Here is a 27,386-nt window from a genome sequence, read left to right on the forward strand (position 1 = left end):
CTTTGGCCGAGGTGGTGGAGGAGACATGCACTTAGAGGGCGCCTGGGTGGTGGTGAGAAGGGAGGACACTGCCCAAGACCGCTGACCGCTCCTGTCTCCTTGTCTTCCACCTGGAAGCATTCCTGGTGGTGGGCGGAGCGGGGTCCCAGGTCTCACCGTACGCGGACAGGAGCTGAGGGGCTGGCAGAGAAGGGAGCGAGGCCAGCCACGTCGCCAGCACCGGGGCTCCGGCACCGCCGGGAGAGGTGATGGGGCTGTGGGGTGTCCGCAACCGCCTGGGTCTGCTTCTCAGCACCAGGAGGAAGGGGCATGAAGGTTTGCCATGCAGAGGAGGAGGACCACGGACGATCTCCACTGCAGCCTGGTGGGGCAGGACGGCAGAGGCGCTCGCTATGGCAGTCTGAGTGAGGAGGCCATCGAAATCGCTCAGGTGGGTGGCTGCAGCCCGTCCCCCTCACAATCGAGCTGCCTGCGGAATCGCTACTCTCATCGCCCCGTATGCCTCATTTCCAGCCCAGCGATACAGCCCTGGCCCAGAAGAGCACAGCCAATGTCTTCAGCGACGGCTGTACGAGGATAGGTGAGGGAAAGAGGCTGGTCTTTTGAGGTCGGTTCCTTTCTACCTTGGTGAGAAGGCTGGGGCTGGATGGGGCCCGCTGGGGTGAGGAGGATGGGGAAAGCCCCCGGCTCCCCGGCTGGAGCTGGTGGCGGCAGGTCCTGCTGACTGCAGCTGGTCTGTACAGCATGTCCAGAGGGCATCAGACCTCCTGCAAGCCCTGGCAGGCACAGCCCCGCTTGGGTGCTCGAGCCTTTCCCTTCCGCAAGACAGCTGTGGTCCTCAGCTCATGTCAAAAGGGTCTTCTAGCTTCCTGCCACCCGCCCTAGAAACACCCAAGCGAGGTGGCTGGCAGCCCCTTCCAGACCAAGCACATCCTCCCCTCGACTCCTTGTTTTACTCACAAGACAATGCTCAGCCCCACGAGGGCACCGAGTCCTGCAGGAGAGGGACACGCAGGACAGGGACGGCTCTGGGATCTGCTGCCCTTCCTGGGCACGAGCTCCCTTTCCTTGCCGCAGACTTCGTCCTGGTGTGGGAGACCGTCCCCTGGGAGCTGAGTGGGCAGCAGGACGGCCATGAGAACAGGGGCTTGCGGGAGAGATCTGCCACCATCCACAGGACCTGGCGGAAGAAATTTCTGGACAAGCTTCACGCTGCTGGGATCCACATGGAAAAGGTACCTGGGGACCTGACCTCAAATTTCGACCCCCCCTGTGATAACCGCAGCTTCGCTCTGCGAAGCGGGAGGAGGGGTGCCGTGCCGTGGGGGTCCTCGCATGGGAGGGACACCCGGGCTTGCGGGCAGCCGTGCTGGAGCGTGGGGTGGGATGTGCTTGTGCTCTTCTCCGTTGGGTCAGCTCTGCCAGGCTGATCCGCACCAGCGGGGAGTCACCCCGGTGCCTCCCACAGCGACCGGTACTGGTGCCAGCAGCCTCATCTCCCCTGGGGTCCCCTTTTCCCGACAGCACGTGACCCGTGTGGAGAAGAAAGCGGTGCATTACCTGCTGCTGAGCGCGCCCTGGAGCGTCCTCTGCTACTACGCTGAAGAGCTCCAGCTCCGCGTGCCGCTGCAGGTGAGGGGCTGTGGTGCCCGAGTTCATCGGGGATGGGGGACGGTGCTCCCAGCGCTCCCGTGTACCCCACTGTGGGTGGGGCTGGGGGTCTCTGATGGGGTTTGCAGCCTCCTTGCTTTCCAGTGGACCCAGCAGTTCCCAGCCACCGGTCTTGGCCCACGCACAGTTACGGGATCCCACCTCATTCCCCTTCTGAACTTCTCCTCCCGTGCCCCCTCCCCGCTTTCCCTGGCCCTCGAAGAGCAGGCTCCTGCGTTCAGCACAGCCCAGGCACTATTCCCCCCCGGCTCGGCTGCCGTCTTGCTCCTGCTCCCTCCTCCTGAGACGTTTCTGCCGCCCATCCAGGCGCTCCCCAGACAGACCTCCAACTGGTCGGCCAGCGTGCTGCGGCAACTGGGCGTCCCCAACCTGATGGCCCAGGAGGTTCCCAACCTGCCGCCGGACTACTACACCTGCCCTTTCAAGGCCAACAAGCTGCGCTGGTGAGCGCCCCAGAGGGACCATGTCCGGAGGTGGTCCCCAGCCGGCGGACACCGCGGGGAGGGGCTGCCGCACCCCCCCGCCAAGCACCGAGCTCTGCTGAGCTGCCCCTCCGCGCCCTTCCAGGTTCCTGGGGAGCGACGAGCAGGACACCTTCTTCACCACCACCCAGCGGCACCAAATCGTGAGCACCGGGGCCGCCGTGGCCTCTCTTCCCCGGTCCCGGGTGGGCTGTGGGGTCTGAGGGAGAAGTGCTGTGGGTGGGTGCGTTGTCATGTGTCGTCACAAGGTCCCAGACTGGGTCACTGTGTGCAAGTAACTCCAGAGGGGATTAAAAGGCTTGGGTGGAAACCCTCATCCTGCCGTTCAGCATCTGGGAATCAGGCTTGGAGCTGGTGGCTGAAAAGCCGACTGGTGGCGGGGACCCCTCTCTACGTTGTGGAGGACGGCTGCGTCCCCCCTCACCTCTCCTGGTGTTGCCCCGGCAGCTCTACGAGATCCTGGCCACGACACAGTACGGCCACTCCAGGGAGCGGGAGGTGGGGGTAGACCGGCTGCTGAGTGAGAACGTCTTCACCGCCGCCTTCCCACTGCACGAGGCAAGACCCCGCCGGCCCCCGGGGAGCCACCCCGCCGCCGGCCCCGCGCTCCCGGCCGGTCCCTTGCCCACCCCTGCCTCTCCCCGCAGGGTCCCTACAAGCTCCGGCCGGAGGAGCTGGCTGCCGGCAACCTCAGCCAGCGCCAAGTCCTCTTCCAGTACTGGGCCAGCTGGGGGAAGTGGTGCAAGTACCAGCCGCTGGATCACGTCCGCAAGTACTTTGGGGAGAAGGTTGCGTTCTACTTCGCCTGGCTGGGTGAGTCCTGCCGGCTCCAGAGCAGCCCCCGGCTCTCCCAGGGAATGACTCCCTCGGCCTCATGGCGTGGGGTAAGGGGCCGCGGGCGGCAGCTCCCGGCTGCCCCGGGAGGCAGATGCGGCTCTGCCCCGGGATGCTCTTCATTTCAAGAGTGGTGGCACCGTGAGCTGTGCCCCACGTGCCCTAAAAGGACTAGCCGACGCCTGACGGGTACTTTGCAGCCCCGGGTCGGTGCTCGTGGCCTCCAAACCCTGCCCTAAACCAGTTTTAGGCTGGTGCTATGCCGGGCTTGGGCAGGTGCCGTCCTCCGTGGCTGGAGGCTGTGCGGGACTCACGCTCCCCGTCCGTGCTGTCTCCAGGCTTCTACACAGGATGGCTCTTGCCGGCCGCGGTGGTGGGGACGGTCGTGTTCATCGTCGGCATTTTCCTGATGTTCAATGACGTACCCTCGTAAGTGGCCCGACCTTCCCCTCCTCACCCCTTCTCCGGGGCTGTGCTCTCTTCGTGCGGCGGGGAGGAGGGCAGGAGGGTGCCTGCACCCCGATGTGCTGGCGCTGGGCGGCTGCCGGGGCTCGGCCGCAGCACTCAGTGCAAAAGTGCCGGTGAACGGTCCAAAGGGGAGCAGTGGGAAAGGCGGAGCTGCTCCTTCCTTGCCTGTAGGCAGGAGATCTGTGCCAGCGAAGAGCAGTACTGGATGTGTCCCCTCTGCAAGACCTGTTCCTACTGGCAGCTCTCCAAAATCTGCAGCACCTTCATGGTGAGGTCCTGGAGAGCAGCTGGGGGCCGGGGTGGAGATCTCCATCCCGATGTTAGCCTGTGTCACCCCAGTCCGCCTCCCCGCTTTGGCCCCCGGCGCTTCCTCTCCCACCCGTCTTCCCACCCCTCCCTCCCCGGCGAAGGCTCCCAGGTGGCCCCTTTCACCTTCCCTCCCCGCCGGCCCCACAGCTCGGGGACACCGAGGACCCGGCGCTCACCACGGCAGCCGTGCAGGGGGCAGCCCCCGCCGCCCTGCCTGGTCCCTGCCCATCCCTCAGCCCCGCTCTGCCCACAGGCGGGACGGCTCTTTGACCATGGCGGGACCATCTTCTTCAGCATCTTCATGTCCCTGTGGGCAGTGCTGTTCCTAGAGTTCTGGAAGCGGACCAACGCATCCCTGGCTCACCACTGGGACTGCTCCGAGTTTGAGGACATCGAGGTGGGCTCTGACCCTCTGTAGCACCTCCCAAAACCACACGGACCAAAGCCACCGGGCACCCCTGATACCTTTCCCCCTCTTTTCCAGGAGCGGCCACGGCCCCAGTTCACGGCCACGGCTCCCATGACGATAATAAACCCTATAACGGGGGCGGAGGAGCCGTATTTCCCCAAGCGCAGCCGCCTCCGCCGGATTTTGGCTGGTTCGATGGTCATTATAATGATGGTAAGATTGCGGGGGCTGGAGCTGCGCCTGCCCACCAGTCTGTCCCGGGACAGTGGGACGTCGTGGGATGGGATCAGTCTGGGGGAAGAGAGCAGGGGTTAAGCTGGGGATGAACACGGGTGCCCCTGGCCCATGGTGGAACCCGTGGCTCTCCGCCAGCTCAGCCCGCGCCCCGAGGCACCCAGGCTCAGCCACCCGCCCCAGAGCTCCCCTGGGATTGTAATGCCCTGGGTTAACGGCGGAGTTTCCTTCCCAACACGAGTTGCTCGTACCCACGCGCTGTTTGCAGATTGCCATGGTAGTGGTGTTCGTGGTCTCCGTTATCCTCTACCGGGCAGTGGTCGCCATCCTCCTCTCCAGCTCGGGGTACTTCTGGTTCGTGGCTTCGGTAAGAGGTGGCCAGAGTCGCTCCCAGACCTGCCTTGCTTGCTCGGCTTGCTCGCCACCCGCCGTGCCCTGTGTGTTGCTTCTCCCTGTAGGCATCCCGCATTGCCAGCATCACCGGCTCGGTGGTGAACCTCATCTTCATCCTCATCCTCTCCAAGATCTATATTTCCCTGGCTCATTTCCTCACCAAGTGGGGTAAGCTGGCGAGGGTCTCGCACGCCGGACGGTGACGGGAGGGAGCAGTCAGCAAGGGCAGAGCCCCCGACCTGGGGAGAGTTGGCCAACACGCAGGGGGACGATGGCTTTACGGAGAGGGGAGGGCTGGGAGAATAATATCTTCAGTGAAGTGTTTTGGCAGCAGAAAAAAAAATAAAAATATGAGTGTAGGGTTTCAATTCTGGGGGTTTTCGATGAAATTATCCAAGCCGACTTTTGAGGTTGGGGGGAGAAAAGCACACAGGATATTTTTGTTGTATTTAATGAGACACGAAGCCTGTTTGTACTGAGTGGAAGGGAGGAAGATGATTTTTTTTTTGGCGCAAAGCAGATGGGCATCTCCAGACTCTGGACGAGTGGCAGGCGCCTTCCCGGGTACCGCGGCAGGTTTGGGGACCCCGGGCTGCGGGGTGTGGGGGGGTGTTGGTTAGAGTGAGGTGATGTGGGGTGACTTCACAGAATCACTAAGGTTGGAAAAGACCTGTAAGATCATCAAGTCCAACCTAAAAGACTTCTGCAATGATGTGGAAGAGCATTCTGGAGTGGTGTAGGACCACATCCCCGTGCTTCCCCCGGGCAGAGATGCACCGCACCCAGAGCAAGTACGAGGATGCCTTCACCTTCAAAGTGTTCGTCTTCCAGTTTGTCACCTTCTACTCCTCTCCCGTTTACATCGCCTTCTTCAAGGGCAAGTAAGGCCTTTGGGGGGGAGCGGGGGGTCTTCCCCACCTCCTGCAGCCCCTGGGGCCGCCGGGCTTTGCAGGGCTGAAGGAGAGGGGAGTGCTGCTGCCATCGTGGGCAAGGAGCACCCGCGGCGGGGTGGGGGGACACGGCCCCGCCAGAGAGCGGGAGCCCTCGCGGGGCCACGGGGCGCCTGGGAACGAGGGCAGTGCCAGCCCGCTGTGGGCTGGTCTGTGCAGCTGGTCCCAGTGCGGGACTGGGGGACCCTCTCTAACAGAGGGACGCACCGCCAGCTCTTTTGTCCCCCTTGGTGAGGGAGAAGAGGGCTCTGGGTGAACCAGAAAAAGCCCGCCCTTCCCCGGAGCCGCTCTGGATGCATCCCTGGGCTCAGCGCCTGGGGTCCCCGCTCACGGCTCTGCCGCGGCTCCCGCAGGTTCATCGGCTACCCCGGGAACTACCTGAGCTTTCTGGGGGTCCGCAACGAGGAGGTGAGCGCGGGGCGGGAGACACACCGTGCCTGCCGCCCCAGTTGGGGCTGGCGCGCTGCAGGGACGCCTTCCCACGCTCGTGGTGCTCCGATCGCCGTGTGCCGGAGCCGGCAGGCTGAGGTCCCCTCTCTCCCTGCAGTGCAGCCCAGGCGGGTGCTTCATCGAGTTGGCGCAGGAGTTGCTGGTCATCATGGTAGGGAAGCAGATCATCAACAACGTGCAGGAGGTGGCCATCCCGTGAGTACGCCGGGGCCATCGCGCGTCCCCGAGCCTGCGCGGCGCGGGGGGCTTCAGGGCACGGGCGCGCCGCGGCGCTCCGCCGAGGGGGTGTTGAGTGGTGCCGGCTGGCCGCAGCGGGGGCCGCGGCCCCTCTCATCTCCCCAGGAAGCTGAAGTGCTGGTGGCACAAGCACAAGCTCCTCTCCTCCAAGAAGGCGGGCGAGGAGGGGGAGTCAGTCCCGGTGGAGCAGGCGCCCTGGGTGATGGACCACCAGCTGCTGGTGTTCGAGGGACTCTTTGACGAGTACCTGGAGATGGGTAGGGACCAGCCGCGGGGTGGGGAGGGCTGAAGCGCTGGGAGAAAGGCGGTGGGGAGAGGCGGGAGCCGCAGGAGCTCCCTAAAGGATCAGGCACCGGAGCTTTTGCCCCAAGCAGCCCATGGGTGCTGGAGGGAGAAGGGCTGCGCCACTCCCCACGGGATTGGGCTGGGAGATGCCGCAGCTGCTGCTGCCGTCTCTCAGCTTATCCCTCCCCGCTCCTCCTCCTCTTCCTCCCAGTCCTGCAGTTTGGCTTCATCACCATCTTTGTGGCGGCCTGTCCCCTGGCACCCCTCTTTGCCCTGCTCAACAACTGGGTGGAGATCCGCCTGGATGCCCACAAGTTCGTCTGTGACTACCGGCGGCCCGTGGCCGAGCGGGCGCAGGGCATCGGCATCTGGTTCTCCATCCTGGAGGCCATCACTCACCTGGCCGTCATCAGCAACGTACGCCGGGCGGGCAGGCGGGTGCTGAAGGGGCTGCAAGCGGCGTAGGGAGGAAAAACTCCTTTGGCGGCTGCGGGGCACTGCGTGACGAGGGGAGCTGCAGTGCCTGGGGTGGGTCCACCGTTGCAGAAGGCGCAGCTCCAGCCACGGGCGGTGGGAAGCCATCACCCTCCGGGGCAGGCGGCTCTGCTTGGGTTTAACAGAGGAGTGAGAGCAGGACACGGCACCGTAAGCAGGGAACTGCTAAGACCGAGCAGCGTTCGTGTCTGCTCTGTCAGGCTGAGGGCAAGGAGAGGTGGAAAGCCACCTCAGGAGCACAGGGTGCAGAGGAGGTCCTGTCCGTGGGGCTGGGGCTTTCCCCGGCTGCAGGACCTGCTGCAGCACATCTTCCGCCTCCCAGGCCTTCCTCATCGCCTTCACTTCCGATTTCCTGCCCCGCGTGTACTACAAGTACGTCCACGACAGCAGCCTGCGCGGCTACGTGAACTTCACCTTGGCGTACGCGCCGTGGGACTTTGTCCTGCAGAGCAACACCACGTGCAGGTGGGAGCCCCCCTCCCGCCTCGTTTTGGCTCCTCGCCTCGTTTGCTTAGGCTTGGATTTGCTTTTCCCTGCCGCCGCCACAGCAAACGTTCTGTTCGGCACGGCGGCCTTTAGCCAGGTCCAGGTCATCCACCCCCGTTCCTGAGGTCCTCGGGTCCCTCGCTCATCCCGGGGCTGAGCGTGTGCCGGATGTGAGCGTGCGTGGGGCAATGTGGGGGGGTGGGTTGCTTGCCCGGCCTGACCTGGGGCTGGAGCTAAAGCTCCCCAGCCGTGGAGGGAGGTGCTTTTGCAAAGGAGAAACCCCCCCGGGGCCAGGCTACCTGCAGCCGCGTGGGTCCCAGCTGAGGCTGGCCAAGGGCTGGTTCTGCTGCGCTCTAGCACGCTGGGCTGGGCGCAGCGCTGGGCGAGCTCCCGCAGCAATGCGCAGTGGTACCACCCGCCGTGAAGCGAACGGGAGCATTAACAGCTGCACTCTGCTCCCATAGATACAGAGCGTTTAGGGACCGGGACGGCAACTTGACCTTGACTTACTGGCAGCTGCTGGCCATACGCTTGGGCTTCATCATCGTGTTCGAGGTACCAGCTGCCGAGCTCTGCAGGGTGGCCCAGGGGACGGTGCCGGGACAGGGGGAGAGGACCTGCCACCTCGGCCAACCTCCGCATCCCCACTCACTTCCAGCACGTGGTTTTCTTTATCGGACGTCTGATTGCGTGGTTGGTACCTGACATTCCTGAGTCCGTGGAGGTCAAGGTGAAGCGGGAACGGTACCTGGCCAAGGAGGCCCTGGCTGAGAACAAGGTGGGCTGCAGCAGCTCCTCCGCCTCCTCCTTTAAAGCCTTTTTTTGCTTTAAACTTGCGCAGAGGCACAGGCTAAGCCGGAAGGCAGCCCTGTAAGGAGCTGCGGCAGCTCCTATCAGTGCAAACGCCGCCTTCCCTTTTTCTGTGGTTCAGGTCCTTTTGGAGAGACGGGAGACAAGAAGCAAGGCCAGCATCACGGATTCGGCCGCAGGCAGGGACTGGGAAACGGAGCAGTTTGCCAGCAGCTGAGCGCCACGGCATGCCCTGAAGCTCATGGCACAGTGCCGGGACTGAAGGGCTGCCGACCCGCTCCTCCTCGGGCCAGCCTCGAGCCGCAGGGCAGCATGCGTGCCTTCCCTGCCCGGCTGGCGCATGGGCATTTGGGGACAGCTATTGCTAAAGGCAGGGAGGGCCGCAGCTGGCTCTGGGTGGGGTGGGGGTTTGTCCAAGCTTGTTGGCGTCACCGCAAGATAACTCCACCGCTGCGTGAACGACCTGGCACGGAGCGAAGTAAAGGAGGCTGGCCATGCCATGTCGCTGGGCTGCGCTCAGCTAGCACAGGGCAGCGCCTGCCCACAGCAACTGCACGGGGGGTCAGTGCAGCCGCAGCTCCGCTTGCCCCTCGGGGCGAGCGAAGGCAGGGCTACAGCCCGCTGCACTGCCTCTTGCTTCACCTGCCTCCACCCGTGCCAGCAGGTACGGTGGGAACGGCCGAGCTGCTGTGGGGAGGGGTAGAGCTATGGCCACACCGGGTGAACTTGAGAGGCGTGCCGTCACCCTCTGACACGGCTGCGCCAAGCTTCGCCAATCTATCAGCGAGCAGCAGCTTGGCCCTGGCTGGAGCATGCTGTGCGGCGGGGCCAGTCGCAGAAGGCAGATGAGAGGCTCCGGTTGTGGAGGAGGCGAGCAAGAGGGACCATGGCTGGCGCCTCCCTCTCCTCTCCTCTCCTCCGCTGGCAGCATCCCCAGCACCACCTCCCTGGGTGCGAGCAGGCCGGTGCCCAACGCTGCTCTCGCCTCCGCCCAGCTCCTCGCTGCGCAAGTCCCACCTCCACAAGGGCATCGCCGCAGCAGAGGCTCACGCATGCAAGCTGGAACTCCTCAAGCCGGGCTAAACCCCGCCAAGCTACGGCTGCCTTGGATCTCAACCCACCAGTAGAAATAATATCCGTGACACTCCAAGCTGTTTCAGGTTTTATTTTAGAATTTATAAAATTCCAGTGTCATCCATACTCATGAGCCTTTTTACATGTTTGCATATAGTCTCCAAATTCCAAAGTTAAGGCCAAGGGATCATTGCTATGGAAACGTACAATATGGAAGACGTCAAAGAGAGGAAATGGACACATGCCACAGTCTGCTGCGGAAGGAGGGTGGTGGGGGGACAGCACTAGGTACAATCACTTCATGACCTTCTTTAGAGTGGAGGGTCGGGCTATGGGGCATGAGCCCAGACGGTGGTGCCCCAAATGTAACTCAAGCCTAGCTGTGCAACTGCTGAGGGCACGGGGGGGGCGTAAAGAGGAAGACGGCGGGCGGTAGGCTTGGTGACGTAGGACAGACCTAAGCTACGGGGGTAATAACCATTTTCTGACAGATGCAGCTGGGGGGGGGCAGGGGGGGGCATCACCCTAGTTCTGTCTCACCCACCCTGTCTCCTGTGCTGGAGGCAAGGCCACCCCGTCCTTCGGGGACAGCCAGGTGCCCTGCAACGGGCCGTGGTCAGCTTCGGTCATTTCTCAAACTCAAGGAGAGCGCTGTGAGGTTTTGGTTCAACTTCTGCATAGCAGCCTCTTCCAAGAAGAGCTGGCGCGGGAAGGAGAAGCATCGGCATGTCAGGCCTGCCGGACAGAGGGAAAGGCAAGAACACTGGGCTCAGCTTGCCAGAGTTTTGGGCCTTTGCTCCGTAAGCAGCACTAGAGAAGAGAGGCTAGGGACTCCTGCTTGTCCAAGAGCTGAAGCAGCTGGGATAGAGGAATGGCTCAGACTACAACCTCTGTAGGACTGAAGGAGGGAACACAGAAACCCCACACTCCCTGCTTCCCTCCACAAAGACGTGGTTTTCCTCTTACTGGCTGGAGGAGCTTGGACACAGCCCCCTTCGAGCAAGCCGTGGCAGGGCCTAGGTGCAAGCGGTCCAGAGTACAGAGCATGGATCACCCTCTACCGCCCATACGATGGAGGCCTCGGGGAGGGCTCAACGCACCACGCCATCAGCCCCCCAAAGCCATCAGAGCAGAAGCCTGGCTCACAATCTCTGCAGCCGAGGGCTGCGGCGAGGCTGCGCCTACGGCCTTGGGGCCGAGCCCTGTTCTAGCTCAGCAAGCAGTCCTACAGTTGTGATTCACAGCCTACCTGACCGTCACCGCGCTCAGCTTCCCTCCGGAGGAGCTCCCACAGCCACTCGGAGACAAAAGGCTCCTCTTGCTTCTCCTCCATGCTTCTGCTCTGGGTGCCAGGGCAAGAGCTGGAACAGCTGCTTACCCACTTACACGGAGAGGCCACCATCGTACTGACTTTTGAGGTAGAAAGAAGGCAATAGTAACAGGTGTCCCTACCGCTCAGACCTAGATGCTGCGGTGCTAGCAGAGGACCACAGCTTCTCAAGGCTGTTCTTCCCACCAGCTTCTCCTGGGCCATGCCACTGCAGCGACCTCGGCCGACCCAGATCTGTCCCATCCGGTAATATTCTCATGTGCTGGCTCGCCTGCCTGCTCGCACTGGTGGCTGTTGGGAAAGGCGAACGAGGGAACGCGGGGAACTAGGAGCGGGGTCTGTCATCACGCGCTGGAAGACTCAAGCGTGCAGGCTGGGGCTGTGCTTGGTGTGGCGCAGGGGCGCGCTTGCTACGCGCTGCACTCAGAGGTGTTTACCTGACCGGGGTAGCCGTGCGTTGTTCTGGTCCCTTCCATCTCTGCTGCCTCTACAGCCTACTGAAGGTTTTGTTCCTTTAAAAAGCAAGTTTCTGACCTTTTAAGATTATTTTAAGCTCTTCCCACAGTCAGCTATCAGCATTAAATGAATTTTTGGCAGTTAAAAGGAAAAAAAGTTGATTGCACTCTACAAAGGTAAGGTAAGGCCTGGGATAAACACAAAGGAAAGAGGGCAAACGTTTTGGCTTTAGAAAGTCAAGGAAATTTATTTCCTGAGGTCATGAGACAGGAAGTAGATTCCTAGCCACAGTAAAGGAGGTCTCCTAATGAAGGCGAGAATGCCTAGTAAGACATGCTCAAGAGAGCAGATTGCTCTGCTAGCGCTTGGGAAGCTGCAAATCTTAGCCACTTTGAGTCAATTATGACGTTTCTAACAAAAACACGCACACTTAGTGTTTGAATCTGAGTGGAAGTCTTGTTCCAAAGGAGGAAAGAATATCCATCAAGAGATGAGGGTGGGTCCTAGCCACGGTGATAGCTGAGGGGAGCAGGATGGGGTCTAGCACTCCAGACACCATTAGGAGACCTCTTGGGGCAATTGACTTGTGCTCCAGCCGCTGGGTCAGATTTCAGACAGAAATTATTTGTGGCAGGTTAGTGTCAGGTCAGCGGGCTGGAGGAGATGTTTCTGCTTCCAGGTCATTATCGTTTGGGTCCCCAGGGAAGAGTCTTGGGGGCCACTTGAGCCCCAAAGCTGGGGAAGTCTTCAGAACTGCTCATATCAGGGGCCTAGAGCAAACAAAAAGGGAACAAGTTAAGCTCCTGCCCTGCTGCAAACCTACACAGCGCGCCCCTGACCTAAGCAGCATTTCTGATGTCCCATGAGCAGATACAATGGGTAAGGGCCGAAAAGGATCATTATGTCCTTAGGACTGCCCAGGGTGGACGGTCGAGCCATCCAGAGATGACATTTAGGAGGGTGCAGATAGGAGCAAATGGCAGGCGGATCAAGGGCTCTTGAGGGCCCAATCTCAGTAACTCGGTCACTGGAGTGGGGTCAGGCCAGTCCTGCAGCAGCGCCGGGGCAGCTGAGGACAGAGCTGCCACGTGTCCCAGCTCACTGCTCCCAGCCAGAACACTGCTGCAAACATTGAACCGGTTCTGTGCTGCAGCAGAAGAGTCGCAAGTCCCAGGGGCCCGTCCCTACCCCTAAAAACAACACAACCTGGCAGGACACTTTCTAGTAAGGGTCCCCCATTCCCCAACAGCTCCACAGTGGGGGAGTCAGTATGGGCAAGACATTTGGAAGAATGAGACAGCAGTGCTTTGGAAGCTGGCAAGGCAGAGCCTGGGCCTGCCTCAGCTTGCACGGGACACAGAGTGCAGGAGGGCCCTTCACTGCTTTCTCTGCCACCAAGAGAGGGAGAGTGCTCTGTTTCCCCAGCAGAGATAGGAAGGCCAGACCTCAGAGCAGGTCCTCGGCAGGCGGTGCCACACTCCTTGTGCCCCCAGGCCCGTAGCAGAAGCAGCACTCACCTTTTCGTTGTTGACAGTGGCCCAGGGGGCATCTCTCACCACAAAGCCCTTGGATGGGGCCTTGGACTCTTCATGTGAAGAGGGCTTCATATACACCTGCATTGCCTCGTTGTCCACCACATCTGCAAGCTGCAGAGACACGGCCCAGTTAGGGGGGATCTTGATAGGTCCTCAAACTGGTGTAAGACGCCTCCCCCCTCCATCTCACCATGCCGCAACTCATCCAAGGTCACCAGCCTGTTCTACAATGACTGAACACAGCATTTCTGCACTAGCCTGAGGGTCACCAACTTCTAACTGATGCAAGCTGCAGCAAGGCAAGCATGGGCACATCCTGGTGGTGCCCCAGCATTCTCATTCACTGTCCCCTCCTGGACAGTGAGGCCAGTCCTTGCACTGCTTTGCAGAGCACGGCCTGGGGCTCTGTGCCCAGCTGGTCTGAGGAACAGTTGCAGATGAGGGCTGACTACCACCTGCACAGGGCTTGAGTTCTCCAATGCAGTGGTGGAAAATGCCACACGGAGAGATACTTCAGACATCCAGCTCTGTGGCAGAAGAAATCTTTGCTAAGCCACTGGCACAGATTTGCTGAACACTTACATATTCCTCCTCCAAGTTCAAGATGTGATCGATAGCTTCTTCCACGTTCTCGGGGAGTCCTGTCACCGTCACACAGTTAGGGTCAGGAGCTCCACTCTGGGGAAAGCGAATATCCACCTGCAACACAAGGAACAGGACGGGACTCAGACCTGCACATCTGAAAAGCCACAGAATCCCCATGACCCTTGTCATTAGATTCGCAGAAGTGAAAAGCCCTGATCTGTTCACTGCCGCAAGCCTGTTTAGGACCTCCCTAGTTCAGATGCTGGGGGTGCACTGGAATATACCTGGCCCCGAAGCCTGTCTGTCCAGTTCCCCCATGAAGGAAGGCAGAACAGGGTCTGCAGTAACGACCCATCTTCCAGCAGCCCCTGCTGTTCTCACTGTCCAGAGGCCCACTGCTTTCTGTGCAGCACTTGCAGAAGAGGGCTGCATTTCCAGACAGTGTCCTCAAACTGCTGCAAGCATTTTCACCATCAAGCCATTAGCATGAAGCACAATAAGCTTTCTGTCTCCTCCACAGATAAGAGTAATCCTGGCTGACAATCATTTTATGGAGCTGGCTCAGTGTATTCTGCACACAGCCACTGAGCTCTCTGACAGCTTGCCTTCCAGATGGGTGCAGGGAAGCCACACAAGACAGGACCAAAACCAAGGGCTGCTCATTTGGGAACCAAACAGCTTGTTCCAACAACTGAGCCCAGCCAAGATACAAGTCTCCAAAGCCTCGTCACTCTGGATTCACATTCACTGCTGCCCCAGCAGAGTAAAGCACGCTGCTACTGCCACACGCTGTCAGGAAAAAAGGTCCCGGTCCTTCCCAGAGTCACTGACTTTGCCAAATCTGGAGCCCTGAGAGCGTGTCAAGATTCCCAAAGTCAAGGGAATCAACAGTGGCCTAGAGAGACAAAGAAATCCAGAGGATTTCCTTGAGTTAAGCTCAAGCTGAGGGGATCTAGGCACAGTCCCCTCCCAGAGCCCCCCAGCAACAGGCCTGACTGTCCACTTCCAGTCATCTGAGCAGCTGACATAACCACCTCCTCCTTTTGAAGACCGCCCGGGACCCTGTCCGCAAGAAAAGGGCTGCACAGAGGGACAGAGCTCAGTGCTGTTTGCAGGGCTAACCCAGAGCACCAAGGATGCATTTCCAGGTTCCTCTTCTGTGTTCCAGCGAGACAGGAAGAGCTCAGCCTCCTCCTTGCCTGGCTCCCAGAAGAAGGGTGACTCACAGCTGAGGTGGGGATGCTTCAGCTGGTGTCTGGGTGTGGTGTCCAGGTAGCCCAGGGATTCTGCTCATATGCTTGTGGTGACAAAGCTGGAGGTGAGCAGGACAGCACCGGCTTTTCTTTCGCGCCTGTTCCGGCTGAAGGTGCTCAACAGGCAGAAGGACCACAAGATGTGAGCCTTCACGCTCCTGAATTCAGCCCCTAGCACCACGCGGCTACCAAGCTCTTAGCACAGGAGCAAGCAGCACCACTGGCCACCCAGGCCCAGCCCAGCCTGCGCGCTGCATCGCCCCACTGCTCACCTTGAACTCATCCATGATTTTGCGGATGGCTTTACCACGTGCACCAATGATGCGTGCATGAACACGATGGTCCAGAGTCACATCCTCAGAGACCATCTGCTCCAGCTCGCCAACGATCTTCATGATGGCATCCCGGGCAGCCTCAGCATTCTTCTCATAGCCAGTGATGGTGATCTGGTCTTGGGCCTGGGGCACAGGGAAACGTGTGAGAGACCACGCTCATATGCAGCTGAGCAAGCCGCCTCCCTGCTAATCCCTTTTACCCTCCACCTTATCCAAAGGCAGCACAGGGAGTTCAGAGCCCTAGAGAAGATGCTGTGCTTCCTATGCTCAGAGACAACCAGCAGCCCTCCTTGCACGCCCTCTAACCTCTCACCTGGCTTTCATCATCCTTGTCGGGGAACTGGATGTTGACCTCATGCTCTGTGCGTATCTGGGTGATCACTGCTCCCTTCCGCCCAATGATTTTAGGGTGATACTTGGGATCCACAGTGACTGTCAGCTTGAAGCTTCGCAAGGCCTGGAACAGGAGAAGCAGAGTGAGATACAACAGCAGGGAACATACCATGACTGGTCCAGTGATGTCCATCTAAGTCCCAGCGTTTCCTTCTGGCTTCTGAGATGTACAGAACAGATTCTGCAGGGTCATGCCTGAGCGTACGTGGCTACAGAAGAGCACCCAAGACATCTGTCTGCTGGGGCCTTGTGCTTTCACCAAATTCAGCAGGAAACTACAAGTAGCAAACGACCATCCAACTCACCTACTTATTCAGAGCTGTGATAAGGATTCAATGAGAATAGGTACAGAGAATAGCACAGTGAGATTCCCACCCTGCAGTGTCTCAAAGGTACACAAAGGTGTGATAGAGCCCTGGGCAGTCCAAAGTTACCTAACATAGAATCTCAAAACTCTCCTGTCAGTTCATGTTAAACGTGTTACGTTTGGGTAACCCACTTACAAGTGCTGCACCCCTGCAGAGCAGCTAAGGGTCCTCTTAAAAGGAGAGGGGTACCAGGAGTCTGAACAAAAAAAGGAACAACCAGAGGCTGAAGCCCTGTTTGGCTGGAAGGAGGAAGGAGAGGCACAGGCCTTACCCGATCCTCTTGTTCTGCTTGCAGCTCCTTCACTCTTTCCAGCAGCCCGGCCTTGGCACGGTCCAGGTTGGTAGCCAGCCCAGTGATGGTGATGATATCCGACTGGAGCTCAGGAGCAGGGACCTGGATGTTCACCTGAGTAACAAGTAGCCATTACCGTTTTGTATCACTGCTCACTGCAGGTTGGCACCTCGCTGATCTCCCCTGCCGCCAAGACCAGCTCCCACCCACACAGCCTGAACCACAGAATCACAGAATGGTTGAGGTTGGAAGGGACCTCTGAAGGTCATCTGGTCCAACCTCCTGCTCCAACAGGGACACCTAGAGTCAGTTGCCTGGGACTGGGTCTAGATGGTTTTTTGACTAGAACCCTGTTTCTTCAGCCATTATCTGTATCAGATTGCTTTGCTGCAGGGCTTCAGTCCCCAGCAGTCCCTGTGCCAGCCTGGAGAGGCCAAGAAACAAATATATGTTTAGTAGCGCTGTCTGCAGCCAACCTGCATCAGCCTCAAGAGTCCCTGTGGGCTTCTGGGGAATTCTCCCAAACGGGCAGGCACAGCAGAGCTGTTTCCCGTGGCCTAGGATGAAAACAACTCAAACTAGTGAGGAATCCCTGTAGGCACCAAACAAGTCACGCAACACTCACAGCATCAACACCGATCACACAGCTTCAGCACAAAACCTACCGAGCCCTGGCACCAGGGACTAAATCACACAGGTCTCATTTTCTTATCACAGAGCCTGTATTCCGTGGTCAAGCCATGAAGGTCCCAAGTATGTCACAACTGACTGCCATCGCCACAAACATGGTCACTTACAGATTCTCCAGGAGAGAGGAGATGGGAGGAAAGGCAACAACTTACTTCAAACTCATCCATCATTTTGCGGATCCCACTTCCTTTCTGGCCAATGATGTAACGGTGAAGATCAAAGGGAACTTCCACCTCAATGGTGACAGGAACCAGAGCCTGCAGGGGAGGGAGCACAGTTTACCACTTGGAAGACTTCTCCTGTCTTTCAGCTTGCCATATACTTGCCCAAAAGAACGTGCTGCTGAACTAAGGCATGCTCCCTTGCAGTCAGGATACAAACTCTACAGGAAGAGAGAACAGCTGCGAACACCATGACCTGTTGGTTGTTAAAGCATTTTTTTCCAAACGAACGATGTTAAACCCCGCCTCTGGGGACAGGCTGTTTTCATACCCTTGGCTTCCATCTAGCAGAGACTTGGGCAACATCACTAAAGGAGCATGGCAAGGTCTGCTAAAGCTAGAATGATTCAGCCTCAACCAGCCTCTTTCTCTTCCAGCCATGCTCCATAAAACAAGCATGTCATGCTTTTATGGCAAGTAACTCGAGACTGCCTACAAGCTCTAGCAGTTGCGAGGTCAGGCACCATGATTCAAGCCGCCAGGCTAAATCACAGAGCAATCAGAGGACTTCCCTTGCGTCGTACAGACTACCTCCACAAGTTAGCATCAGTGATCACCTGGATTGCAGCCTTGATGGAGCAGTTTTTATACCACCACCACCAAAGCTTGCAGTGAGTTTCTTGCATCAGGGCATCGCTACATTACAGGGCTAAGAGGCTTAGAAAGCCACATACCTGCAGCGCCTCCTTTGCTGCCTCGCACTTCTCCCTGCGGCCAGAGATGATGATGATATCGCACTTCTTTGGAGAGCTGGGATCTGCATCCTTCCCATCCTTGCCCTCCCCACCTTCCTCGCCATTCTCCTGCACAACTGGCTCTGCAACAGGGGCTGGAAACATGGAAACTCTTCATGTTAAATGCACAGAGCCCCCTCTTTGCTCATTATCTCCCTCTCCAGATCCTCAGGCTCAGCCTGGGCTTTGCCACAAGAGGTCAGACCCTATAGACTGCTATGGAGGAGGTTACTCTTAGCACAGGCAGCTTGCCATGGCTCAGCCTGGAACGAGCAGCCCAAGACCATCCACCGAGACAGTCTCCTCCACATCTCTCTGCACAGCATTGGTATTGCCTTTGCCTGCACGGAAAGGACCTGCAGCTGCACTACGGAAGTGGAGGCTGCACTCTTACGTCAGCGGAGGCAACAAGTAAGGCTGGCAGCTTCTTCCACAGCAGGGAAGTTCATCAGCACAGCACTGGATGTTACAGCAGGATGGCTGGTGCTAGGCCAGAGGATCCAACAGGCCCCAGCTGTGCTGAATTCAATACACCCAGCAATGACAGCATGAAAGATCAGAGAGACCTTGGCAAGCCTGTAGAGCCCTTTTTGCCAGGGCAGGTCTTCGTACTCCCCGCGCTTGGCAGTGAGAACACATTCAGAACACCTAGGTCTGCGGTTTTACCTCCTAAAACTGTCCCCTCTTCCCAAGAGGGCAAGGTTGATGCTAAGCTCAGATTCAGGGGCACTGCAAGGAACACCTGGGGTCAGTTCTCCATAGATTTTAAGTAGAACATCTCCACCTAGATGGAGTGTAGGCTACACTACACTCATTTGATCATGCCAACTACCATGCAAACATGCATCCATGGATGTACCTGGGTTCTCCTCCCTGTCAGGGAATTTGATCTGGACACCATAGTCCCGGGTGATCTGCTGGATCCGAGATCCTTTGGGGCCCATAATGGAGCGGTGGAACTTTTGTGGGATGGTGCATTCGATTGTCACTTGAGCTTCCTGTGAGAAAGCAGAGTTGCTCTATTGCAATGCAGCCTCTTTCACACCAGAAAACAGGATGCTTGTGCATGGTGAAATCCATAATGGACTTAGCAAGGAGTTAGAAAAAGTAACAGTTGCTGACAGGGGAAGAACTGAAAGTTTCCTACAATCTTTCCTCTCTCAGAGAACTAAACAGAGGATTTCTTAATGAAGGCTTCCTCCAACCCATGATGTTAAAGGCTTCCGAGACCAAAGCTCAAGCTATTACCCTGAAGAGGAGGAAGCATTAGAAGAAAGGAAAAAGATAAGGAAAAGAACAGGTTGAACAGGTGGCTGCTTCCAAAAGACAATACTAACAGCACAGGAAACCTCAGAGAGCAACCACTGCCCAAGGCCAGGCATGGAGAGGCACAAGAAGGCTCCAATCTTTTAATGTCGAGAAGCACACCAAGGAAGTGTCTCCTGTTTCCACTCCTAAAAACCAAGATGGTCAGGGGAGGCAATTCCTTCATATAGCATTGCATTTTGGAGCCAGCTGCCATTCCCAAGGCTGGGATCTAAAGTCTGCAGACCCTATATGTTGACAGCAAAGCTTCAAATCCCAGAACTACTGTGGGACTTGTTCACCTAAAACTTGGCTGTGCAGCAGGTTCAAGGAGGGCACTGCTGAAGCAGCAAAGTATAGAAGAAACAGCTTTCCTGTGACATACCAGGTCCTCGATGATCTCCTGGATGCGTTTCTTCGCTGCTTCCACACAGTCCTTGGCTCCCTTGAGGGTGACTTTGTCACTCTGGGTACCAGAGCGTGGGAAGCTGACCATCACACCACCATACTCATCTGCGATCTCACGCAGAACTTGCCCTCTCCGGATGACAAAGTGGCGGTGGTGCTTGGGGTCAACCACCATGGAGTCTTCAACCACGTTATCCTGCCAACAGATGACAGCCAGTCAACCCCGCCTGTCCTGGCAATAAGCACGAGTTCACTGCACTTAACAGCAATCAGTTTACAACCTCACCCCAACAAGTGACAGAGAGGAGGATCTTCCTGAGCTCCCATGAAGGGCAGCAGATGGTTTCAGGACAAGCAGGTCCTCCACACTGACTCGTTACATCTTGCTACAGCGACAGGCAAGAAAGGAGAAAAAGTAGTTCATACCAGGTTCTTGATGAGGGCCTCCAACTCCTTCTGCGCCTCTTTGACAGCCTCCTCAGTTCCCATGATAGTAATCAGCTCCTGATCTTTGTCCTCAGAGGTTGGGAAGATGATGCGGGCCCCAGTGTTGTCACGCACCTTACGGATGTTGCCACCACCCTTACCAATAAGGAATTTGTGGTATTCTGGCTTTGCACGGAGGTCCACGGTGTAACTCTTTGTTTGCTGAAAGGAGTCAGATACCCATGGAACATGTCAATATATAGAAAATGCACATCAGCATCATGTAAGCATGTAGGTATGTTACCTGCACCCACATACACAGTGTTGCAAGAGCAAGGTAGATGCAGCGTGCTGTCGAAGTCAAAAAGGTATACGATGTCTTACACTACCCGAAAGATGTTCTCAGGGCTGAAAAGCTAACTCTACGCTCAGCATGACTTGTGAGAACATGAGCAGAAAAGACTTCCCCGGGAGAAGGGTCTGACACTCACACAAGGCAGCATAACCATTTGCTAACTGACTGCTGCAAGCTAGGCAGTAGAGGCAACCAACCGATCAGGAGAACACATTCACATGCTGGTATTAGAAAGGGTTTTTTCTTGCTATTAAAATGACCAGTTGGTCAGTCATAACTCAAAGCAAGGTCTTGTAACCTGAGATTCTCAAACCTGGATACATGCAGTGAAATGGTAGAACTGGAGCTGGAATTCAGAGATCAACAAAAAAAGAAAGGAGATAGACAGAGTAAGCTGTTTCAGAGAAGTGTGGATACCCAAGAGCATTCAAACCACAGGAGTAGGGAGCCTTAACCCTTTGAGAGTATGTCCCCAGCCTGGGGAGAGAAGCATTACAGCCAGTTCTTCTACCCGTGGGGGAAGAACTCATTGCCACAAGGATGGAAGCATAGTTTTCTTTTAATCGTCCAAACTGTACTCAAATCCCTCAAAAGAGGATTAGGCTGGCTGATGCCAGAGGCTTCCCAGCAGGCAGGGGGGATCACTTCAACCCCTGAAAAGAAACAGCTGGCCAAAACAATCTGCTCCTTCCCCTAGGAGACAAGGCTCACCTTCTCCTCTGCCAGGTGCAGCAGCTGTTTCTTGGCTTTCTCCACATCCTGGGCTGGGCCCCTGATGGTCACGGTGTCACTGCCAGAGCCCTCGGTGGGGAAGTGGATGTGGACTCCACCACATTCCTCCATGATGGAGCGGATGAAGCGGCCTTTGGCGCCAATGAGGGAATTGTGCAGTTTGGAAGGAATAGAGACCTCCACCTCGGTGATGTTGGCCTAAGAGAGGACAGCACCAGGCTGTTAGTCAAGCTGCAGAAATGTGTTTGTGCCCACTCTGCTTACCTTCAACTCCCACATTGCTAGGTGCTTTGTAGAGCTGTGTGTAAGAAATGCCTGACCACAGGGGTTTGAGACTGGTTACTCCTGACACATGAGCAGCCACAAACGTAGGTTTAAGAGTCAAGAACAGACTGGCACTCAGATTTGTCTCCTCCCTGCCCTCCCCCATTACAAGCACTTCTGTATTTACGTCTTCTTCTAGCCACATTTTCAAGTCCCTCATCTGCAACAGGCCAGGCGTTTCACTTACCAGTTCCTTCTGGATGGCAAGAATTCTGTGGCGAGCAGCCTCACAGTTTGCTCTCTTGCCTGTGATAACAATTGTCTCCGAGTTGCTGTTCTCTGCTGGGAGATCTATTTTGGTGTTGCTTTCTTCACGGATCTGCCACAAAGGAAAAAATAAAATCATCTCAGAGGTGTCCCATGTCAGAAAAAAGCTCTTGGAGGTTATATTTGACATCACCAATGAGCAGGAGAGAGCAGTGAGTGGGATTTAGCTGCAGGCAGCGACCATACTGAGCACCGGAGATAGGAAAAATATCTCACCTTCTTGATGTTGGCACCTCCTTTGCCTATGATGTTCTTGTGGAACTGTTTGAAGATGGGGACAGAAATAGAAAAGCTGTTTTCAACCTAAGGGAGAAAGGAAGGGAGAACTGAAGATTACACTGTCATGGCAAGCAAGGCCCCGTCTCAGGAACTCGACAAACAAGCTTTTGACAACAGGCTTAGACCCAAGGAAGTTCTCTATACGACACACTTGCTAGACTAAGCAAAGGAAAGTGCCTTCCCCTATAGCTCTTAAATAACAGGTATTACCCTCCCGCCCCAATCCAGCCAGAACAGCGTCCACAGCTCCCTCATCTTGAGGTGTTTCAGCCCTAGTCAAGCCAATACAGCTCTGCTTTATTCCAGGGTTATCCAGGCATGTAGGAGAGAAGAGCAAACAGAAGTCCCCCTTACCAAGTCTGCCACCATCTTTTGCATGTACTTGGTGCACTTTTCCACCTCGTTTTTGGGACCTCTAAGTTGGACGATGTCACTTTTGTGCGCAGGGTCTGGGAAGTTGATGATAACCTGCAAGAGGTGGTTATTTATAGTCAACTCAATTAAATGCAAGAATTGCCGTGTCAGACACATACAAAGGTCGGGAGGGATCCTATACATCCCCTGTCCCATTCAGAAAAGGCTAACCACGTTGGCAGCCTCTGGCCAAAAGAACTATCTTCTCATACGTATTAGATACAGAGCCACCGAATTTATGACTTCAGTAGACAATGCGTCTACTACCCAAGTAGGAAATATCCCCTCTGGTTTCCTCATCTCCTAGAAAGCCTTACCTCTGGGAATTTCTCCCGGATTTCCCGGATCCGCTCGCCCTTCTGCCCAATGATGGTCCGGTGGAATTTCTGCTCAATGATTAGGTCCTTGGTGCGTTCATTTTCCTGATGAGAACAGAGTTTACGTTGAGGCAGGAGAGCCACATACTTTTATTTACCAGTTTGCTGCCTGACAGTTTACTTGTCAGCATCGTCCCTCTTTTCTCCTCTAGACAAAATTCACTCTAGGTTGACAGAGAAGGGGTATCCAAGGGAACAGAGGAACACATCTGTGAAGAGTAACTCGCACTTGTCATGAGATCCAAGTACTCAGTGGGTAAGGGGCACACACTTGCACCAGAAGGTTTACAAGGGACCATAAGAGCCCAAATCCTGTGGCCTCCCAAGCATAACATCCTACTCACCATACGGGAAGCGAGTTCCAGCAGCTCTTTCTTGGCCTGTTGGACCCCCTGTGGGTCTCCTTCAATTCTGATCAGGTTGCTCTTCTCATTGTCCGGGGGAATGCGCACAGACACCTTGTAGAGGTCCTTAATCCTGTTAACTTCAAGGCAAGGACTGTGGTGACACAGTCTGCTAGGCCAAGACTTGGAAGCAAGGCACCTTAATTATCACTGCTTAGAGCCTGTTTAAGAAGTAAACCAGCCTCTGAGAAGGGGCCAGTGGGGTGGGGTTGAAACAGGGGAAAGTGCCTCTTCACCCTGGAGTTCAGCAACAGCAGATCTGTGCCACTCAAGAACCTGTACAAGTAAATACTGTGGCATCTACAGATACAATTGTTTGCTTGCTGGAGTGAGGCATCGGTTTCTTCCCCAAACAGCACCACATTTAGATCAGAAGATGATCATTCATTTCTAATCCCAAATTCTTTTTTTGGGGAGAAACTCACCAAGCAGACTTCCACCACCCCCAATCGGCAGCTAAAATGTAATTCACATAAAGCAACTTCAAAAAAAAACCCAAAAAAACCACACCACACCCAAAGACAATTCCCCAACCAAAAAACAAAAAATTCCTCCAGGACATGGCAAAGTAATCCCACCACTGTTCAACCTCCTGACTACCTTTCACACATTAAAGCCACCCCAAGGCCTCACGGCCCATTTATCTCCTTGTGCCAACACCACTTCAGAAGAGCAGCGGAAACGTGATGGAAAGAGCACACTGGATGAGCTACAGAGCCCCTTATAAGAGCTACTAAACACGGAGAGTCTGAGCATAGGAAGGATTAGAAAGGCACCCCACTTACTGTTAGCTCCATTCTTGCCAATGAGGTGTCGGTGGAATTTGTGGTCAACGTTGATTTCTGCGTAATCCATCCGGTTGATCTATAAAGAATTGTATAGGGCTAGCTAGGGTAGGCCACCACTTCTCCTGTCTTGTGCCCTAAGTAACTGCCTACTGCCAGTACTGGCACTGACTCTCCAGTAGTCAGCTACAAGCTCTCCTCCTGCTATTAAGCAGAGCAGAAGCACTCCTCTGGTGTGAGCTGAAAGCAACATGCTTGTGAAACATTTAAAGGGACTTATATGCCTCTCCAGCTACAACTGAAAGAGAATCCTTCCTTCTCTGCATCAAAAGATTTAAGACCTGCTGCTGATTTTTTAAGAATGCTATGGGCAAGCTTTGCAACCAAGGGTTTCATCCATCTGCCACACAACTTGTCTTCTGCAAGTTCTGTTAAGCAAGTCAAGAGATCATATGGATGTGATACACACCTCAACATCTCTGCTCTGCTGCCCCGTCTTCCCCCACTTTCTTCTTATGTACTGGAACTAGTAACACCAACTTACCAGATCCTTGACCATGACTTCAATCTGTTCCTGAGCCACATTCACATCTTCTGTAGGTCCTTCCAAAGTGATTTTATCCTCTCCTTCAGTGAATTCGATGTGAACCTTGAGACACAGCAATGAATCCAGTAAGAATTTTCCAAGATACACGTCAGGTCAATGCTGTTGGTCAGACCTACGCCATCAATCCCTGCCACTAAGAGATGGTTTCCTTCCCACAAAGTACACACACCATTCCCATGGTTTCAGAAGTAGGTAATTTACAATGCGGGCCATATCACACTGTCTAGAGCCCAAGGCTTTGGTGCTGTCCTGGAGTCTGCAAGGGCTTTGGAGAAGTTACTCACCTAGTCTTTCTCTAGATATCATCTAACTCCCCAGGGAGAAGCCTCATTGAAGTCAGCATTTGCAGGTGTCCTACTACATAAATTCTCAAAATAGTACCACATAAAGCTTCCTTTGAAAGGCTCAACTCATGAGGCTAACATAGGATGAGTAGTGTTTGCGGCAGTAAAAGAGAGGCTCCCCTTAATATTAAGATCTGTGTCATTTCCTCCCTGGTTTTACCCATGCATTTTACCCATACATTTTTCTCTTCTACAAAAAGTGATCTGGACTAAACCATATTCTACATCAGAGGGTGCTAAGCTAACAAGCTCATCCATACCTTTGGCATCTGCTGAGTTATTTTGGCCAGGTTTTGTCCTTTCTTTCCAATAATGAAACGATGAAGCCAAGAGGGGGCAGAGACCGAGGAGACGGTAAAACTGTTGGCCTGAGAGACAGGAAAACAGAGAAGCTGGTTGATAGGCAGACTGGAAGAGGTCTCCACAAAAATTCAGTTCCGATTCCCATGTTGCATCCTCAGTATTGATTTCTAAGCTGCATCTTTAACAGCCCAACAGAGATCGCTCCCCCTACACCTATCAGCGCTCACAGATGTATCTTCATGGGATTTTCAAAGGCCGCCTAGCCCATCGCATCAGTACCTTTGCATAGACTTCAGTCAATGCTTGCCCAAGCTTTTCAGGCTCGCCTCGCAGTATCACCGTCTCCGAGCTACTGTCAGTGGGTGGGATCTCGACAGAGACTCCAGTTTTCTCCAAGATCTCCTGCAGGGAATTCCCCTTGGGGCCGATGACATACTTGTGCTGGGACTTCTTCACCTCCACGGCAATGGTAGTAGTCTTCTTTTTCTGTAGGGGCAGAGGCACTGGGGCATCAATCACAAGGGGGCAGGAAAGGACAAGAGCGAAAGGAAGAGGCACAAGATGCAGTGAAACCCTGCACCCAGCAAAGAGCAAAGCAAAGGTGAGCACAGTGGTTCTGCAGTACCCTAGCACCCTTTGGGCCCCTGTCTACAGAAAGCCTTGTGCTCAAACATTCGCAGGTGACGTACGAAACTAGTATTGTGTGTCAAGCTCCCTGGGACACTACATGGAAGAGACCGCATACGCACACACACTCTTGCACAACAGGGCTCAATGCCCAGCTGTCCCCCAGGCAGTACTGTAATGCCACACCATGTAGGCTAATAGGCTATAAGCCGATGATCTCTGTTGAAATCCAGACTGGTACAAATACAGACCTAACCATGAAGAAAAACAGCCCAACAATCCACAACAAGGATATTCACAGCAATGCTGGCTGTGTAAAATAAACTGGAGTGAAATTCACTCTTCAGCAACTTCTACTTATGTAGCAACTTTGATACTGTTAAATGGCCACCACTGTAGACTTCACACTTCCTTCCTTAGTAGCACCTGCGTGAAAAAGAGCCAGAGGAGCTCTTTGTGGTCTGCTAATTCCCATGACACAGGAAAGCGAGAAATCTGTCACCTCTTTGGTAGTATCACCCCAAGTCCCACTCTGCTGAGTGAGGAAATGGTAAAATCCAGGGCCATATACTGCAAGGGCTGCTGAGCCAGAGCAGACATGAGGAGGATGCAACACAGGGATGCACAAAAATAGAACAAGAAGGGAAGAGGGAGTATGAGCAGGTGGGGGGAAGATGTGAAGCTTTATGGACCATCCATACCTTCTCCTCATAGATCTTCTTAACACGAGCCACGGCCTGGGCTAGCTGCTCCTTTTCTCCCGTGAAGACTATCTCCGTCTTGTTAACGCTGGGTGGAGGAATGTTGATGCGCGTCCCTGTGTCCTGCATGAGCTCGCTCACCAGCTTGTTGTAAGGGCCAGCAATGAAGGGATGGTACACTTTCTCCACATCCAGCCGCTCCACGGCACGCTTATCCTGGAAGAGCCCAGAACAGACCTTGGTGGGAACTGCCCTCCATATTACAGTCTCTGCCAGACACAGCTAAGTTCCCAGTGCTGTCTTGCTTGTCACTCTGGCCCAAGCACCCTTTTCAGTTTGCAGGCTTGTAGATCTCCATCCCTTTCAATCTACAAATACTGCTGTTGCTGATGATGATTTACTATATTCACTTCTGTGAACTCCTGCCTTATCTCAGCTGGCACCTAATACGGTTCACTTCAAATATGAAACACGCTTATCTGACTTCAGAGGTGGACAAAATGGAGAACCAGAAGTTGCAGAACTTGGCAGCGGTGCTCATACAGCCAGTGGCACAGTATATGTCTCCATACAAACTAACATATTAGCCACTGACTGTGGCCACGGTGGCTACAAACATCTAATATATCACGGAGAAGCAAAATGGCTGTCCAGCTAATGCCATGAGAAAGATCACAGTACTGAAGTACCTGCTCAGCAGAGATAAGCAGGATCTCGTGTCGGGCCTTCTCAATCCCTTCTTTAGTGCCGGTGATCTTGATCTGGTTGCTGGGGTCATCCGGGCGGGGGATCTGGATTTTGGTTGCAGTTTTGAGCTCCAGGTCCTGCAGCTTCTCACCATTCTTTCCAATGACAAAACGGTGGTGCTCCTTGGGGATGGCAACTGTCGCTGAAGCCTGCAACACAGGAACGAAGCACCTGTGAGAACCCTTGTCTGCACTGGCAGATC

The 27,386-nt window shown here is 55.4% G+C and overlaps 2 protein-coding genes across 4 annotated transcripts in view; one reads left to right on the forward strand and one right to left on the reverse strand.

Moving 5' to 3' along the window:
* The first annotated feature begins 322 nt into the window (after positions 1 to 322).
* On the forward strand, positions 323 to 8,730 carry ANO7 (anoctamin 7). Its single transcript, XM_059822827.1, has 23 exons — positions 323 to 430; positions 514 to 580; positions 1,078 to 1,235; positions 1,525 to 1,632; positions 1,978 to 2,114; positions 2,239 to 2,296; positions 2,601 to 2,711; positions 2,801 to 2,966; positions 3,326 to 3,416; positions 3,627 to 3,723; positions 4,018 to 4,161; positions 4,249 to 4,386; positions 4,676 to 4,774; positions 4,866 to 4,968; positions 5,570 to 5,681; positions 6,104 to 6,158; positions 6,298 to 6,395; positions 6,543 to 6,694; positions 6,934 to 7,139; positions 7,540 to 7,682; positions 8,168 to 8,258; positions 8,362 to 8,481; positions 8,635 to 8,730. The coding sequence occupies exons 1-23, from the start codon at positions 323 to 325 to the stop codon at positions 8,728 to 8,730; spliced, it is 2,658 nt and encodes an 885-aa protein (XP_059678810.1).
* Positions 8,731 to 9,662: 932 nt separating this feature from the next.
* HDLBP (high density lipoprotein binding protein) overlaps positions 9,663 to 27,386 on the reverse strand; it is a 41,164-nt gene continuing 23,440 nt past the window's right edge. For 2 of the 3 annotated variants that reach the window (XM_059822359.1, XM_059822360.1), the window contains exons 6-28: positions 27,127 to 27,333; positions 26,438 to 26,653; positions 25,389 to 25,595; positions 25,067 to 25,174; positions 24,400 to 24,504; positions 23,856 to 23,934; positions 23,011 to 23,150; positions 22,607 to 22,711; positions 22,230 to 22,343; positions 21,813 to 21,899; positions 21,517 to 21,648; positions 20,985 to 21,203; positions 19,919 to 20,140; positions 19,470 to 19,688; positions 18,639 to 18,777; positions 17,720 to 17,874; positions 16,977 to 17,081; positions 16,114 to 16,248; positions 15,395 to 15,538; positions 15,019 to 15,204; positions 13,491 to 13,607; positions 12,891 to 13,019; positions 9,663 to 12,143 (exon numbers count right to left, since the gene is read on the reverse strand). In XM_059822359.1, the coding sequence (XP_059678342.1) occupies positions 12,057 to 12,143; positions 12,891 to 13,019; positions 13,491 to 13,607; positions 15,019 to 15,204; positions 15,395 to 15,538; positions 16,114 to 16,248; positions 16,977 to 17,081; positions 17,720 to 17,874; positions 18,639 to 18,777; positions 19,470 to 19,688; positions 19,919 to 20,140; positions 20,985 to 21,203; positions 21,517 to 21,648; positions 21,813 to 21,899; positions 22,230 to 22,343; positions 22,607 to 22,711; positions 23,011 to 23,150; positions 23,856 to 23,934; positions 24,400 to 24,504; positions 25,067 to 25,174; positions 25,389 to 25,595; positions 26,438 to 26,653; positions 27,127 to 27,333 (3,357 nt within the window). In that variant the 3' untranslated portion in view covers positions 9,663 to 12,056. The remainder of the gene's footprint in view (positions 12,144 to 12,890; positions 13,020 to 13,490; positions 13,608 to 15,018; positions 15,205 to 15,394; positions 15,539 to 16,113; positions 16,249 to 16,976; positions 17,082 to 17,719; positions 17,875 to 18,638; positions 18,778 to 19,469; positions 19,689 to 19,918; positions 20,141 to 20,984; positions 21,204 to 21,516; positions 21,649 to 21,812; positions 21,900 to 22,229; positions 22,344 to 22,606; positions 22,712 to 23,010; positions 23,151 to 23,855; positions 23,935 to 24,399; positions 24,505 to 25,066; positions 25,175 to 25,388; positions 25,596 to 26,437; positions 26,654 to 27,126; positions 27,334 to 27,386) is intronic. The other variant, XM_009808905.2, reaches the window with a different exon arrangement.

Source organism: Gavia stellata, chromosome 11, assembly GCF_030936135.1.
Source record: "Gavia stellata isolate bGavSte3 chromosome 11, bGavSte3.hap2, whole genome shotgun sequence".
In the NCBI taxonomy this organism is placed as follows: domain Eukaryota; kingdom Metazoa; phylum Chordata; class Aves; order Gaviiformes; family Gaviidae; genus Gavia; species Gavia stellata.